Below are 17,296 nucleotides of genomic sequence, written 5' to 3'. Positions count from 1 at the left end.
AAATTATTTATTGGGATGGCTGGGGCGGGGGGTGAGGAGGCTCCCGTATATCATCATATGAGTGTGGAGGTCAGAGACAACTTGTAGGAATTAGCTCTTTCTTTCCAACATATGAGTCCTAGGGCTCACACTCAGGTAGCAAGCGCACTTAACGTTGAGCCAGCTTGTGGATTCATCTTTATAGAGACATCTCTGTGTCTCTATAATGTCCTAATCCTCACCAAGATCATCTGTTTGTCCACAAATTCCCTGGTACCCATGGACACTACAGACAGACAGACACACACACACACATGAACACACACACACACTCGCACACACACATGCCCACGCGCACACACACATGACATCATTGCTTCTTTTTCTTTTTCTTTGAAAAATATTTGTGATAACATAATGGCATACAGCATTTGTCTTTAGATTATAGGCTACATACTGTTTACAACCTCTTCTCTGTATATAATGAATTTAAAATGCCATTCTATATATTTTAACAAAACAATATCTACCATACATATTTATAACAAGAAATGTGAAGCAGTAATAGAGCATTTAGTTTCATGAAAAAAGGAAAACTTCCAAAAATAAATTGATCTAGCCACCAGAGAACAAGATACACACTAATGGACAATATATATAATAGAAAGAGAGGAGGAAAGGGAGAGAGAGAGAGAGCAGGTTTAAGCATGAAAGAGCTGAAAAATGGGTTACTGTTTTTTCTGTTGAGTTGAAAGTTGTAGACAAATTATCCTCCTTATTCCATGTCAAGTTAAGATGTTTCTATACTTAAAAATATAAAATGAGTTTCCAAGAGAAACTGTCTTCCATCTGATTCACCATCTATTCACACAGTCATTGACTCAGCAATTACTATCCTGAACAACAAAATTGAGAGATTATGATATTTTAATGTTTAACCTTCTGAACTCTCTTTCCTTCCACCCATCTTCTGAAGTAAAGGTCAGTTTCATAGGGGCATATATTTTATGTTAATGATAGTCCTGTGGCAAATTTTCACTGCTTATAAGTCCTTCCCTCCAAAGTAAGGACCAACAATTCCACTGTAAATGCCCCTTTGTCTGTAGCGTTTTGGGTAGAGTGTGCTCCATTGCCTAATCTCTACCATGAAGAGTGTAATTCGAAGGTGGCCATGTCTTACTGCTTATTCTCTTTAATTCTGAAAAGCTAAAGTTGGAAATTCCACACAAACCATTCAGATTCATGCCTGATGAAATAGCTCGAATCTTTAGATGCAAACCCAGTAGAAGACACAGCACCATCCCTTTTCATCTTCCCCCACCCAGTCACAAAAAGGAAACCGAGTGGGCTCTGAGTTATTCTCCCGTTCTTATCTGTGCCCTAACCTCCGGAGAATTTTGTAAAAAGCTTGAACTGGAGAATTTTGTAAGATCGCATCCTCATGTCCAGGCCATCCGTCCTGCTATTTCCTCCCGTTTTTATAAGAAAGGTCAATTTTCATCATCCCATGGGCAGAGCCAGTAGAGAGGAGCGGAGTTCACAATTGCCATCTCTGAAAGCATTCCACAAAAAAAATAGCACCTTTTCAGCTAGGTTTTTACGATAATTGGTTGGCAGGACATTTGCAAGAACTTGACAAACAGCCATTATAAAAATCTTTATGAAGATAAGGCTGCGGAATGCATGAGCAGGGGTTGGAAAGGTGGCCGCTTACTTTATGTGCCATCCTTGCTCAACCTCCTGTACAAATCTGAGAATTCCTCACTGGCCCAGGAAGGCACCAGATCCTGCTTCCTCATCTCTGTGCCTACATCTGTTCTGCATTTTACCCTAAAAAAAATAAATAAAAAGCAGGTGACAATAAATTATTTGAAATTCAAAACCAGTAAGGATTTAAGTAAAATGTGAATTCCTAAGAAATATTAAAAAATAGCTATGAAGTGAGATGTTTTTCTTTGCAGAAAAATGATTTCCAAATTCACAATTTCTGAATTTGATATATGACCATCTGTCCATATATCAAAAACGTTAAATGTTTAAATTCCTCACATTCTTAGTGTGATAACTCAAGAATTTACATGCATATTCAGTCATCATAGTGGTTAATGTATCTCTTGGCATGATCAATACATAGTGGTTAATGTATGTACTTGGCAATGAAAGTACAGCATAAATGACAAATAAACTGTATACCACATGCCTGAAATACTGAGCCATGGCCAACCCTACATACTTTAAACTCAGCCAAACACGTTCTTCATCAATTGACATCATTGCTTCTTATTCTTGGTTATTACTCTTCCAAGTGCAGGTGACTAGACCTGCCAACTACTGCACATACACTGAGCCATGGCCAGCCCTTCCATGGAAATACCTGTGGTGCCTTTCAGTAGGCTCTAGCTCAGCTTTAGTCTGTTGTCAGCTTTAGAAAGAACCTTATCCTCCCAAGTCATACCTCAGCAGCTTCTCTTGGGCTATTTTCGGGGAAGGAACATTTTGTTTCCTCTCAGAAGACCACTACTTAAAAACAAACAAACAAACAAACAACAACAACAACAACAAAAAACAGAGGCTCAAAACAGATGCTGAGACTCACAACTGAACATTGGGCAAGGTGTAGGGAGTCTTGTTGAAAAGTGGGAGGAAAGAAAAAAGGACCTGGAGGTGACAGGAGGTCACCTATAAGAAGACTGACAGAAACAACTAAGCAGGGCTTTGCTGAGACTGAAGCATCAACCAAGGACCATGCAGGAACTGGACCTAGGGTCCCTACAAAGATGTAGCAGATGGCAGCTTAGGTTTCTTGCGGGTCCTCTAGTAAGAGAAAGGGGGACTGCATTGGACATGGACTGCTTGCCAGCTTTTTGATCACTTGCCTCTGGCAGGACTGCCTTGCCAGGCCCCAGGAGAAGAGGGCATGCGCAGTCCTGATGCAACTTGATGAGCTGGGCTGGATGGAAAAGAGAAACTCCTTTTTCTGAAAAGGGGAGAGGGGAGGGGGATGGAGGGTAGGTGGGACTAGGAGGAGAGGAGCAAAGGGGCTACAACAAGGATGCAAAGTGAATTTAAAAAAAATCCAACATGTTATGTTGCAAAAAAGCTGAACATTACTATAAAAACTTCTCAAACTCTTCAACTTCTTTACTTACTGGGAATAATGGTACCCTTCTCAGGTGCCTAGTGTGAACTTATTTGGTATGGTGCCTACTTTAATCAGTACCCTTTATCAAGGAAGAGTATAGAAAAAGTTATGGTTTCTCATCAGACTCTCCCTCCACCGTGCCCGTAACTTCTACCTTGTTACTACTATGACTCTAAAACACTATCCACCATTTCTCTCCATGCCCAGCTTCTCCCACTCAATCAAACACACTTCTACATATATTCCTACCCCATTAAAATGACAGCTACTTCCTTTATAATCTATGTCATCCCCTGGCAGATGATCAACAGCAGAAAGCTGGAAAAGTTAGACCAGACCTCATGAGTTTTAACCGAGCTAAAGCCTGCTTGAATTTCAGTTTCAGGGGCAACATTACCACCGCCTCAAACATGCCCAAACACAATGTAGCTTTCCCATGGCAACCTGTGAAATTACTTAAGATACTTATTCAGTTCATAATATGTGCAAAAATACATCTACTTTCCTGTATTATAAAGACAGAACAAAATTACTTTGCAACAATAACAAGAACTAAGAGGATTAAGTTCCTTACTTAATACTTTCAGTTCTTCTGGACATAATCTTCCATATCTGCACAGCAATATTGTCCATGATACTGTTTTCATTGTAGTGTTAGAAAAGAGACTGTTCAGATCCAAAATTCTGTTTTGTTTCCTACCTTAGAAGTTTAGTGTTCTCACAAATTAAGTTTTTCTCCCAAGTGAAATAGAGTATTCTTCTCACATTGAATTAATCTTCCCCTTACATTGTACTAGCTGTGTTGATTATGTATTACATGTAAAAGGACATCCAGGCCTAGAACCACATAATTTTCTCTCTGTATCTCTTTCTCTCTGTGTGTTTAAATGGCTATGTATTACACTAATTAGAATGTTAATGTATTTATGGAATCAAGAGGGGAATGTCATTTAAGGAAATACAATGTTGAAGGAGTCTGGGTGTGAGAAGAGGAAATGGGAAGGAAATAGAAGAGATACCCATTGGATAAGGTAGGAATTCCCAGAATCCAAGCATTTTCTTGTGAATAGTCAACCAGGCTCTGACATGTACAGAAAATTTCCTCTAAAGAACTTAGTATTTGTTGACCCTTCTCTTTTTCTCTTACTAAACAGACCAAGATGGTTAACAGAAAGATAAATGTGTGCCAACAAACATGGGCTTTATTTTGCAAGAATCTGCTTCGAAAAAAGAGAATGAAGAGAGACACTTTTTTGGTACGACTCAGGATCTGCCCTGTTTTCTGTGTGATAGCCCAGTGTGTTTCCCTTGTGTGCCAGTACGGAAGATGAACCCCGGAGAAGAAATCAGACCTCTACACAGAACCCGGAGGCCATTCATTAAGGAATAAGTACAACAATGGAGGGTGCCAATGAGACTACAATAAACATCTTAAAACCTTACAAAGGCATTTAAAACTGTTTTGCTCACTAATTAAGATTAAGAAAAGCAGTAGGTCAAAGAGACAATGAGTGAGCTAATAGAGACACACCAATGGCAGAGGGCTTTACTTTTGGATCTCTTTTAAAAAGCACTTGGTTTCTTAAGAACACAATGATGCTGGGAAATTGGCATAATACTGTGAAGAAAATCTTTCCATCAAAGCATCAGACATTGTAGTCAGGTAGCAATTGTTAACTGGATTGTGATTATACTAAGTACCTAATCAGTGAACTTTTAAAAAGCCAAGCATTGGGCCAGGGTTGGAAAGATGGCTTGGGGGCAGGGGCAAAAGCCCTTTCATCCAAGCCTGAGGTCATGACTCTGATCCCTAAACTCACATGATGCTAAAGGACAACTGACCCCTATGGGTTGTCACTGACCTCTGCATGGGTACTGTGGTGCTTGTGTACATGGATGCATGTGTTTCGCGTGCACATGCTCGTGCACACACATTTTGGAAGTTAAAAAGAAACACCTTTAGAGTGATTTGCTGTTTGTAGCTCACGGGTATGGACACCTGTCAAGTCAGAGCAGTATTCTGAGGTTCTTGCTTTTTGTTGAGTTTTCTTATCCTGCAGTCAAAAATACGTCCAAAATAGTAATTATCATTAAATCATCAATGCTAGGACAACTAAGACAAAATAATTATTAAATCACCAGTGTCTTGGAATTGTCTCCATCCACTGATTCTCGCAGCAAAATCAAACTAAGGAGGGCTGCAGGGAGTTTGCACCCTATCACAGCCTACTGCTGCATTTTTAAAATTCAGTCCCTCTCCTCGTTCTAGAGCAGTAACTTTTACTTCCATCCAAAATTCCCTAGAAGAGGCTAGGTGTAGTGGCTACATCTTTATACTTGGGAGGATGAGGCCTGAGAATCACAACCTAAAAGTCCACTTCGGGTATACAGTAAGATAATATTAAAAAAAAATAAGTCTTGAAACTTACAAGGGATGCTTAATTTCTTTCTTAAAAATTATCTCCATGCCTGGTACTTGGTTGGAGTATGAGTCTCTGGGAGGAACCCTAGAACACTTGCACAGATGTAGCCCATGGCAGTTTGGTGTCCATGTGGGTTACATAGTAATGGGAAGAGGGACTGCCTCCGACATAATCTGATTAGCCTGCTCTTTGATCACCTCCCCCTGAGGGGGAGTAGCCTTACCAGGCCACAGAAGATGACAATGCAGCCACTCCTAATGAGATCTGATAGACTAAGATCAGAAGGAAGGAGAGGAAGACCTCCCCTATCAGTGGACTTGGAGAAGGCATTCGTGAAGAAGGGGTTGGGAGGGTGGGATCGGGAGGGGAGGAGGGAGGGGCTCATGGGGGGATACAAAGTGAATAAAGTATAATTAAGAAAATAAAAAAGAAAAAAATTAATTTATTACAATTTATTCACTTTGTATCCCAGCTGTAGCCCCCTCCCTCATCCCCTTAAATATGCTTAAATATTAAATGAATATTTATTTAAACATCAATATTTAAATAAATAAATAAATAAATATTAAGTGGATATTAAAAAAATCTATCCATGGAGATAGAAAAATTGGAAAATTAGCCAGAAAAAAACTTAGCTTTACGGCAAAATTGATTTTGTTTGATTAATTTTAAATTATTGCTTTTATCTGGCCTTATAGGAACTCCTGTACACAGCAATTATACTATTCTGTTTAGCTGTATATCCTGAAATTAATAGACTTGAGGATTTTTCATCACTGCCTGATGTGGACCTGGGGCGTATCGACTCATTTAACGACTCCACCTTTTCGATTGCATACACGCCTGTCACCCCCACAACTCAGAGCATAATGAATAAAGTCTCTTTGGTCTCCTACATGACAGGTGAGTTTTCTGCTAACTCAGAGGAAAACTCTCTTCCTAGCTCATTTGATTACACCCCCCCCCACACATCCACACACACATACCGATTAAGTTATAGTTCACTTGATTAGCTCTGGAGTGTACGTTAGCATCCATGTGGAAGCCAGCAGAAGTCTGATCAGGATGTAGGGGCTTTATCATTCTCTATCTGATTGTGTTGAGGCTAGGCTAGGGTTATTGAATCCCTCTGTTGGTGTCTTCCAATAGCTGGGGGGTTTACAGGCACGTTAGCCATGTCTGGCTTTCTATATGTGTTCTGGAATTGGAACTGAGGCCCTCATGCATGTAGGAAATCATGCTTACCCACTGAGCTGTCTCTTCAGCATCTTATTTTCTAGGTCGATGTAGTTTATCTTCACGTGCATGAAATCTCTAAAGTAACCGAGTGACTCTCCAAGGATCCCACAGTTTAGCTTACGGACAAGGAATTAAAATGCACTTCAGTAAGCAGGAACACAGTGTGTCTGTTCCCGTTCCTTTTATGAACACTGCCAACACAAAAGAGCATTTATTTTTCTTCTTTTCCGCTTGTTATTAATTATATTTATGCGATGCAACATCTACTCATACAGTTCAGCACAGCGCCTGTATAAAGTAAGGATCGTGTTAGTGGTGCATACTGTGCTGGTCCCCTAGTTAAGAACTTTACATATTTTAGACATATTCATCAAACATAATGGGTTTTCGAGTAACACCTTCTCCTAAGGAAAAAAAAAACATGCATACGTACAATGGTTTTTCCTTTTTTAAAAAATATTTTTAATCCTTCTCTTTCTGTAAAATAGTAATAGTAAATGGTAGGTTGTTTTGTATTTGTAATGAACAAATGGGAATTTGTTTATTAGAGCATATGAAGGAAAATAACTAACTACATACATTCCTCTGATTTTATCTATAACACTGGAAATACACTTTTGACAATTTTAGTATGAGTGATTAACTCAAGGTTGTCATATAATTCGGAATAATTTTTATTAAAAATTTTGTGTAGGAGAAAATGGAATTAGGTTTCTACTTGGATGCCACTCTCTCTGCTTTGTGCTTGTATTTGATGATACAAACTTCCCCCTTCTCCAACCACGTCTGTGGCTTGGTGCCATGGCTCTGCCCTGCCACCACGGACTCTTCTTTTTGCCGCATTCAATTAAATAATGTACAATTATTTCAGACTCTATAATGTATAGCAGTGAATCACCATCAAGTTCCCCAGCAATAAGAAAAACAAACCAATGGGTAATGAATTGAACAAACATATCATTTTTTACATCCAATGGAAGAGAATAGTGACATCATTAGCAAATATATTTTCATTTTCATGATTACATCTAAGATGCATTTCAAAGATGCATCACACCTCTTTGGGTCCATGCAATTAAATCTTGCCAATAAAATATGAGCACAGAAGGTGAAATATTTGCATACCATGATAAGTTCATCTCTTCCTTAGTATCCCTTTTGTTCTATCTCACTCTTTGGCTTCTGCCTAGAGATTCCTGAGTGCTTTCTCCATTTGTCAAAACTAACAACTTCAACATTTAGAGGAATCTAGTGTCCCTGTGACAGTGTCATACTCAGGTCCACGAAGACCATCATTAACCATATTTGGCAGTGATGTAAGTAAGCATCAAACTCTTTCTCGATTGGTCCACTGCGATGCAGGATCCATTTCTCACTGACATTTAACACAGCCAACATAACACTTCCTATTTGAGAACCAGTTCATTCTGCTACACCATGGACTCTTATAACTCTGAAACCATGAGCTAAAATCAGTTCTCTCTTCCTGAAGTTGACTTTGGTCATGGTGTTTTGTCACAGCAAGCAGCAAGCGTCTCATAGATATTGTTTATAAACATTTACTTATAGTGTGTTTTTTCCTTGGACTGCCAGGAAGAAAAATCTTGGCTTTTCCAAATGAAGAAAATATGACAGAACTCATTTCAGTCCATTATGGCGATGTAGTGAGGGTCATATTCACTGACAATTACTCCTATCATTTGAAGTTTCTGAAGGAGACAAGGATCCCAAACACGAAGGAACACCAGGACCACACAGGTAACTAAGCGCCTTGCAAATTAAGTGGCTTTCCACTCCTCTAATGTTATGAGAAAGGTAAGGATATTTCCTGGCTAGTTTTGTTGTTAACTGGACAACCTGGGGAAATAGATCCTTGACTCAAGAATGGTTTGCCTTAGATTGGCCTGTGTGCATAGCTGTATCTTATTTTCTTAATTGCTAATTGATGTAGTAGAGTCAAGCCTACTGTGAGTGGTACCATACCTAGGGAGGTTGGCCTAGGCCCTAAAACAAATGTAGCTGATCAAGCAAGGGGAAGCAAACATCATTTCTCTATGGTCTCTGCTTCACGCTTTTACCTTGGCTTCCCTTAATGATGCACTGTAACTTGTAAGCCAACATAGACCCTTTAATTCCCAAGTTACTGTTGGCCGTTAACCCAGACTTCCCACCTCACCTCTGCACTGTAACAAAGGTGACTTCTAGAAGCAAATAAAAGCAGACAAACAAGAGTTGCTAGTACAAAAGCAAAATGAAAAACGCTCGAAAATGAGCTCTGGAGAAGCATGGAAATCCGAGAAACCTAGTGAGTCTGAGAAGATGTAAAATCAAACAAACAGAAGAGACTTCCCACGGCAGGTGGCTTCGCTGTCTCCACTTCAATAGTCATTAATAATCATAAACTTGAGATGCACAGGTTTCGAGCAGCAAATGTGCTTGAGGTGCGTGAGGGTATTGTAGAATTCACTGCTTGCCGTAATTAAGATCGAATACTATAATCATATTTTTTCTTTGTTCCCAAAGATCATTGTCATTCATATGAAGAAAATATTATTTGCGACGTTTCATACTTCTGGAGACATGGGTTTGTGGCTATCCAAGCTGCCATTAATGCAGCCATCATAGAAGTGAGTGCAAATGTTTGATGAAAATTAACTCAACTCAGTTTTGTGACCATATTAGTAGACAGTTATGTTCTTTTGTTTTCTCACTTACTTACTTTTTCACTCCGATTTAGTCATCTAATCAGTTTCCCCCGTTAATATTCACCAAAGTTGCTGCTTAGTCATAGCAGAACAATGTAGAGAGCAACACCAACAGAACAAGATTTAACTCCTCAGGGGATCGGTCCTCTTAGGATCCGGGCATGTAATCACATGGTTATCAGAAAAGAAACCATCTGTTATCATGGGATTATAAACAGGGCTCTTGTCCATAAAGAAATACACAATTCTCAGCTTGGATGGAAGAATTCCTGTTGAAGTGATCCTCATCACTGGGTAATCAGGTGGGAAACATCTATCTTACATAACAGAAAAAAAAAACTTCCCCAAAACATGAGGCATGAAGTTGATAAAATTCTGAGTAGTGTGGGTAGACCAGGATGAAAGATTTGACTCTAGCATCTAAATAACCTAGTTACAGAACATGTGAGAAGACACTCAGGCTATCATCAAATCCAGACAAGTCAGTTACACATTCGGGACAAAAGGGATGTCATCTTTGTATGACTGGTGTTCATGTTTTCTTCACTGATGTCTTTGTTTAGGTCACAACAAATCACTCAGTGATGGAAGAGATGATGTCAATCACTGGAAAATACATGAAGGTAGAGCCTTTCATCGTCCAAGGAGGAACCACGATTGATTACTTCCTTTTTTTCTATATTATTTGTTTCTCCCCACTCACCTATTATGTCTCAGCCGGTATTACACGAGAAAGGAAAAGGTTGAAGGGCTTGATGACAGTGATGGGTCTTCGAGATTCAGCGTTCTGGTGAGTCAGTGTTGGGGCTCAGGGAAAGTGATTGTCTGGGGACAAGAGAATCATTGGGAAGTGGGAATGTGGCTCAGCTGGCAGAGAGCTTGCCTAGCACACGTAAAGCATTGACTTTGATCTGCAACACTATAGAAACTGGGCACGGTGCCACACACAGTTAATCCCAACTCTTGGGAGGTAGAGGGAGAGGGATCAGAAGTTGAGAGTTCTTATTGGTCACACCTGGAGTTTAGTGTCAACAGTGAAATTGTTTCAAACAAAATAACAGACCCTCCAAATGCTCTGTCGTTACTAAAACCTTCTTGCCTTTGTTTCCTCTGAACTACATGGACTTTCCCCAGTGTTATACTTGACAGAGAAAGGCTGGATTTAACCACACTTAATTCTGAGTTGAGTAACAGGTTACCTATTAGATATTGAGTGATATTTCAGTTACTGCACAACCGATATCTATTGCTTTTAGATTCATGAGAACTCAGAACTTCTAATATTCAATGAAATGCTTGCATTAAAGAAGTTGTTCTCAACCTTCTGATGCTGCAACCCTTTAACACAGTTTCTCATGTTGTGGGAACACCCCCAACCATGAAATTATTTTTGCTGCTACTTTATAACTGTAATTTTGCTACTGTTATGAACTGTAATGTAAGTTTTTTTATTTTTATTTTTTTGAGATAAATGTTTGCCAAAGGGGTTGTGACTCACAGGTTGAGAACCACTGCAGATGCTTTTTGTTATTGTTGTTGTGGACAAATAATCAACTTATTTGATTGCTTACATGGGATGGTATGCTAAACACTTTATAGAAGAATGTGCTGTGGAGCTGAATATACTAAAAATTATTCTCCCTGAGCAGTAGACTTAGTCAAGAGAAACAGAAGGACAAAACATAGATAAATAAAATTATCATTTACTTATGTCTCACTTTGCCCTCACCAGTTGTGTTATAACAAGAAGACTGCATAAATTAGTGAACCTCAGTTTCTGCCTCTCCAAAAGTGGGGGATAATATCCAGCTATACTATAACTGCTTTGTATGGTTGTTGACATGATTAACTATGCTTATTCTTCTTCTAAAACTAAGGGGGAGAGGGTTGCTTGTTTTACGTGTATGGGTGTTTTGCCTGCCTGCATGTTTGTGCACCGCATGTGTGTCTGGTGCTCACAGAGGCCAGGTGATAAACTACAGATATTTGTGAGTTGCCACATGGCTGCTGGGAATCAAATCTGGACCCTCAACAAGAGCAGTCAGTGCTCTTAACCACTGAGCCATCCCCTAAGTTTATTCTTGTAAAAGCCTAGCCCACACTTTGAAAATTATTTGGTGATCAGTAGATGGTAAATATTAATGTGTGTTTGGGCAGTTATGGTTATGATCTGTGTATGAAGTAGCATAAACTTCAAGTTGAAAGCCATACATATTTTTTTTGAGGACCAGTAATAAAAAATGGTAGGTAGTTGACATAAGATATAACTTAAGTTTTACATTCTTGGCCTGATAAGATAAATTTACTCTGTAAGAATAGGAATTGCATGCATAATTAGGGACAGGAAACATTTGTCTTATTTTCAAGCTCCTACAAGTTAATATTCATCTGTCTCTGAGATCAGAGGAAGTGAATGGATGGTAGGATTTTGTTTTGTAAGTTGGGAAAAAATAAGTGTCCAATGGGCGTATTATAAGCTGTCAATCAATAAATGATAATGTAGTGAAAGTAGGAAATGCTACAGGAACCATCTATCGACAATAATAAAACATGTTATAAATTTTTACGGCCACAATAATACATTCATTTTCGCTGGCCATTAAGCTTCACATGTTAGGGTATGTGTGTGGTTTTGTATGCACACATATGTGTGCATGTATAGTGGCCAGGATCATCCTCTCGTTTACTCCTCAGCTGTTGTTCATCTGATTTATTGATACAGAGTCATTCATTGAACCTATCAGTCTCCTTTCCCCTAGTTCTGGGGTTACAACCGGTCACCACTGCGCACAGCACTTTGTTTTGTAGGCTCTGGGAATCGAACTCAAGTCTTCATGCCTGAATGCCAAGAACTTTATCTGCCGAGCCAGAGCTGCTTCTCTATGTCCCTTCATCAACATTTTTAAGATGTATAGTTTTAAGACTATAAACATTTTAAGACTATAAAGCATCTGAAAGTATTAATGAAGAAAAAGAATATGGACAAAGGAAAAAGATTATGTGTGTTCTTATAATAATAATAATAATAATAATAATAATAATAATAATAATAATAATATAAACCTCAAAACCATTCAAATTATTATGTTGCTGATGTTAAAAGAGCACAGAACAGTTGGTTTCTCTATAAGGAGAAAGAAAAACTTTATTGTAAGCACATTAGGGGAGAGAGGGAGATATAGAATTAGGCATTCTTATTTCCATATCAATCCATGAAAGAAAAATTTAGACCAGAGAACCTTTGTACAGGACAAAGAGATTCTAACTTAGTTCTTCTCAAGAATTACAACTCAGCAAGACCCACATGCATCCACACCTGACTTAAGACTGCAACTGTTCATGAGATTTGTCTTGCATCTTCATATAAGATTATTTGCATGTCTACACCCCCAAATTACTACATTCTCCTTCTATATTCTAGAAGATCCTGTGGATTCTGGAGGGAGAGTGAGTGTGTGGCTGAAAGGAGGGTTACCTGAGTGCCCAGAATAGGTCCTATTTTTTCACCTAACTGTGAACACTAATAGAATTCTGTTTTTGTATCAGGCTGTCCTGGGGTTTGCTCTATGGTGTCATCGTCTTCATAGTGGCCCTCCTCTTGACATTTGTTGTGAAATGGGTCCAATTTATCATTTTGACTGGATTCATGGTGATCTTCAGTCTCTTTTTCTTCTATGGCTTATCTTTGGTGAGTTGGTGAATAAAAACTGTATAAAGTTTCTCAGTCTAAGAGACAAAGTTGGTAACAATTAGGTGATTTCTGCATATATCTATTTTCTATTTGCATGAGATAATCTGTAAACACTATTTATCTATAGTCCCATGTGGTTATAAGTTTCTGCCAAACTTCTAGAGAAAAACTGTAGTTTTATACAAGAAATCATTTCTTTTGCTAGAGTGATAACTCTTATGGTGATAACATAAACTCTTATGGTGATAACATAAACCAACTGGGTCTTCTCTTGTTGTAGGTCTCTTTGTCTTTTTTGTTGAGTGTCTTACTAAAGAAGTCTTTCCTCACTGACTTTATGGTGTTCTTCTTCACTATTTTATGCGGAAGTCTGGGATTCACAGCATTGTACAGATACCTTCCTGTGTCCTTGGAGTGGACTCTAACTTTGCTCAGCCCCTTTGCCTTTATGCTGGGAATGTCCCAGGTGAGTGGGAAACCACTTAGTTTATTAGTGATATTTCTGAAATATTTTTCCTCCCTGGAACTCATTAGTCTTACACTCATTTCAACATGTAGCCTTTTAAGCACTATAGTTCAATAGAACATACTTGTGAGGTTTCAAAGGCGAACTATAAAATAGAGACTTCATTTTGTCCTAGAAAATAATATTCTTTTTTATGTAAAAAGATGAATAGATTCACAATTCTTTAATACAGTATATTGTGTTTAGTCACTCCCCAAAGTTTATGTTATACATTGAATTTAAACTGATGTATCCCAGTTAACTGTCTTATTTAATTTTAGAAGGATATATGGTTTAATTCTGAAGCAGTAACACAAAGCAAAATAAAATGAAAATTACTATTTTGGATGCTCAACCATTGAACAGGAAATCTCTTTTTGATCTTCATGTATTTTTTTTTTTCTTCTTCTTCTCTACTTAGCTCTTAAGATGAGTGGAAACTCTTTCCCTCAGCTATGGGTTAAGCCTGATTGTTTATCTCATTAAGATGCATTAATAGAAGTGTGTGTGTGTGTGTGTGTGTGTGTGTGTGTGTGTGTGTGTGTTTGTATGCATACTCATGTTTACCTGCAGAGGCCAGAAGAGGGTTGGACAGCCTGGAGCTGAAGTTGCAGGTGTTTGTGAGGGTGCTGGGAACTGAGCACGAGTCCTCGGCAAGAGCAGCAAGTGTTCTTTTTTTTTAATTTTTATTTATTTATTTATTTTTAATTTTTTATTAATTACACTTTATTCATTTTGTATCCCCCCATAAGCCCCTCCCTCCTCCCCTCCTGATCCCACCCTCCCTCCCCTTTCTGCATGCATGCCCCTCCCCAAGTCACTGATAGGGGAGGTCCTCCTCTCCTTTCTGATCTTAGCAAGTGTTCTTAACCAGCCAGGCAATTCTCCATCACCGACAGTTAGTTCTCCTGCTGTCTTTGTTTAGATGTAAAGTGTGTTAGTTTTAGACGGCCATGCGGCCTCTCCCAGAGCACCCTTTCTTGTTCCCATTCCCAGTTTAGCAAGCTCTTCCATGACTGCCACACCTTCGCTAAGTTCCTTTTCCACCTAATGTGTGAGGCACTTGAAATGCACATTCACTACACTAAACATGATTACAAATTTCATTATAGTTTTCTATGTTCTTGCTTTGCAGTCAAAAATATGTAATGTAGGCCGCCAAACGGTTCAACTTTGTCTTCCAGGGATGTAGCATCATCATTCATGAAATAGCTAAGCTGTTCATCACTTTTAAATGTGATTATTTACCTTTGACTTATTGAGCTCCTTTTTATTTTCTTTTTAATTTTCCAGCTCTTACACTTGGATTTTGATGTGCATTCTAACGCAGACCCAATGGACAACGCAAATATAATCATTGCCACGATTTTCATGCTGTTCTTTGACAGTGTCCTCTACCTGATGCTGACATTTTACTTTGAAAAGGTTTTACCAAGTAAGTACTTCCACGATAAAACTTAACAGCATGTGGCACAGTCCATGCATGCAGCAAGCAAGGTGAGCTTCCTGTAGGCAGCCCACCAGTTTTCACCGCTACGATGAGGTATGCCCTGGTAGGGCATGGTTGCTTCTTGCTGCTGCTATGCCTTTTTCCATGTTTGTCATTTCTGTATCCCTCCTATATCCGGCACAGTGTGGAGAGGCTCTCACTGCCTAATGTTCCCTGTGTACTTGCCCACTCTGTCGGGAAGGTTTCCTGCAGAATCCATACGAAGATGTACTTCCATGAAATAAAGCTGTTTAGATAAATTAAGGATTTCATAATTCCTGATAATGAATTCTATAGAATCCCTGATTTGATTCAAGTAATTTGAAATCCTCCTGCAGAATAGCGGAAGCTGCATAGGGAGTGCGTGAACCTTCTGTGTCAAGCACAAAAGTTGTACTAGGAAGAGAGATAGGCTTGGTACAAGATTTATGATCAAGGTAAATGAGATCACAGGCCTTGGTGTGCACCATGATAAGTAAAAACTATTGCTTTGGACTTTCAATGAACTCATGGAATGAAAGGATAGCGGAAGAATGTTTAGTTAAATATGAGTTTTAATGGACAAACATGTAATCTCCTTGAGCCCTGTTAACCTATGACACAAAGAACTATTGCTTGGAACTTAAACAACAAACTTGCGGGATGAAGCGATAGAGAAGACATGTTTAGTTGGGCACAAGTAATCAATAATCCTGCTGTATTTCCCTCTGCGTAATGACTCCATCTGTGTCTGTGATAACTGCTTTTATGGCTATGAGGTAAGTTTTCTTAGAGGGTGTAAAAGCCTAAGGACAATGGCTTTAAATAACGTTGTTGTTGGTTGGAGCCTTTTGGAGCCTGTTCATCAGAGCTTTGCTTCATCCACCATGTATGTGTCTGTCTGTCTGATTGTCTGTAAGTATGTATGTGTATATGTATTTATGTGTGTATGTATGTATGTATGTATGTGTGAAGTTGTTGGAGCTTGCTTTGTTCCATCCATCCAATGTGTGAATGTATGTATGTCAGCATGTCTCTGTTTGTCTGTCTATAGGCATGAATGCATGTATGTATATGTAGGTGTAAAGTTATTGGAGCATGCTATGCTTTATCCACCAAGTGTGGGTGTGTGAATGTGTGTCTCCGTCCCCCTTTTTTTTTTCTTTCTCTATTGGCAACCTATGCCAGAAGCTATCAGTTTCTGGCTCGAAACCCTTTCTTTTTCTCCCTGAGTTTCTCACTGCTGTCAGCAAGGACTGCCAGAAGCTATCAGCTCTGGCAGTTAAAGAGTTAAAGAGAGCTATTTGCCAGTCACAAACAGTGCTGGCCCTGAGAGGCCAGAAGCTATGGCTTTTCAGCTTCTTTTGACTGACTCTATATCTCACCTCAGTTTACACCTGAAACGTCAAAGCAGGACTTTGACAAGCATGCTGGCAATTTCATAGACATATGTATACACATACATATATACATATATACATACATGTACATATGTATGTTTCCCTTTGTCTGTCTCTTTCTCCTTCCTACAATCTAGGGTTTCTAGTTCCTAAATGTTTTTAATTGCTTACAGATCTGCGGTTCTAAACTCTTTCTGTATATCTAAGCCATGCAATGAGCTTTATCATTTAACTGATAAATAAGCATACATATTTATTACCTATGGAAGAAAACATATTATATGTTTTGAAACACGGCAACATTGTAAAATTGGCTCAGTGGAGCTGATAAGTAATGTGTTACCTCACATATTTGTTTTTGTGGTGACCTACTTTTTGAGATTTTTTTTCAGAAGTACAATACAACTGTTATTAACTACAGCACCATGTTCCTATATATCTCAAATTCACTACTCCCTTTTCCTGAAACTGTATGGGTTTTGGTGAAAACTCTCCTGAGTCTCACCCTTCCATTTCAGCCCCTGGGGTCACCACTCTACACCAGATCGCTTGGAAGTTTTCCTGCTTTATTTAATTTCCTCCTTTAGCAATAGTTTAGTTCACCCGTGTCACTATAGAAGGTATAAAGTAAGACCAAACCCTGCTCAGACCAAGACTTTGTTGCTAAAATGGTTGTGAGTAGCACCAGGGCACCTTCATTTCTTCTGCTTCTTCTCCTTGTCATTCCTCCTCCTCCTCCTCCTC

The 17,296-nt window shown here is 38.9% G+C and overlaps 1 protein-coding gene across 2 annotated transcripts in view; it reads left to right on the top strand.

Moving 5' to 3' along the window:
- Positions 1 to 17,296, top strand: part of LOC129665621 (ABC-type organic anion transporter ABCA8A-like) — a 76,569-nt gene that overhangs the window by 2,004 nt on the left and 57,269 nt on the right. For both annotated transcript variants that reach the window (XM_055592407.1, XM_055592406.1), the window contains exons 2-9: positions 4,276 to 4,377; positions 6,243 to 6,447; positions 8,377 to 8,541; positions 9,307 to 9,410; positions 10,052 to 10,278; positions 13,035 to 13,176; positions 13,460 to 13,645; positions 14,978 to 15,119. In XM_055592407.1, coding sequence (XP_055448382.1) covers positions 4,282 to 4,377; positions 6,243 to 6,447; positions 8,377 to 8,541; positions 9,307 to 9,410; positions 10,052 to 10,278; positions 13,035 to 13,176; positions 13,460 to 13,645; positions 14,978 to 15,119 — 1,267 coding nt within the window. In that variant the 5' untranslated portion in view covers positions 4,276 to 4,281. The remainder of the gene's footprint in view (positions 1 to 4,275; positions 4,378 to 6,242; positions 6,448 to 8,376; positions 8,542 to 9,306; positions 9,411 to 10,051; positions 10,279 to 13,034; positions 13,177 to 13,459; positions 13,646 to 14,977; positions 15,120 to 17,296) is intronic.

The sequence above is a fragment of the Psammomys obesus genome, unplaced genomic scaffold (genome assembly GCF_907164565.1).
Source record: "Psammomys obesus unplaced genomic scaffold, mPsaObe1.curated_primary_1811, whole genome shotgun sequence".
NCBI classification, from domain to species: Eukaryota; Metazoa; Chordata; class Mammalia; order Rodentia; family Muridae; genus Psammomys; species Psammomys obesus.
The sequence above is the reverse complement of the archived record's forward strand: the minus strand, read 5'-3'. Positions and strand labels throughout refer to the sequence as shown.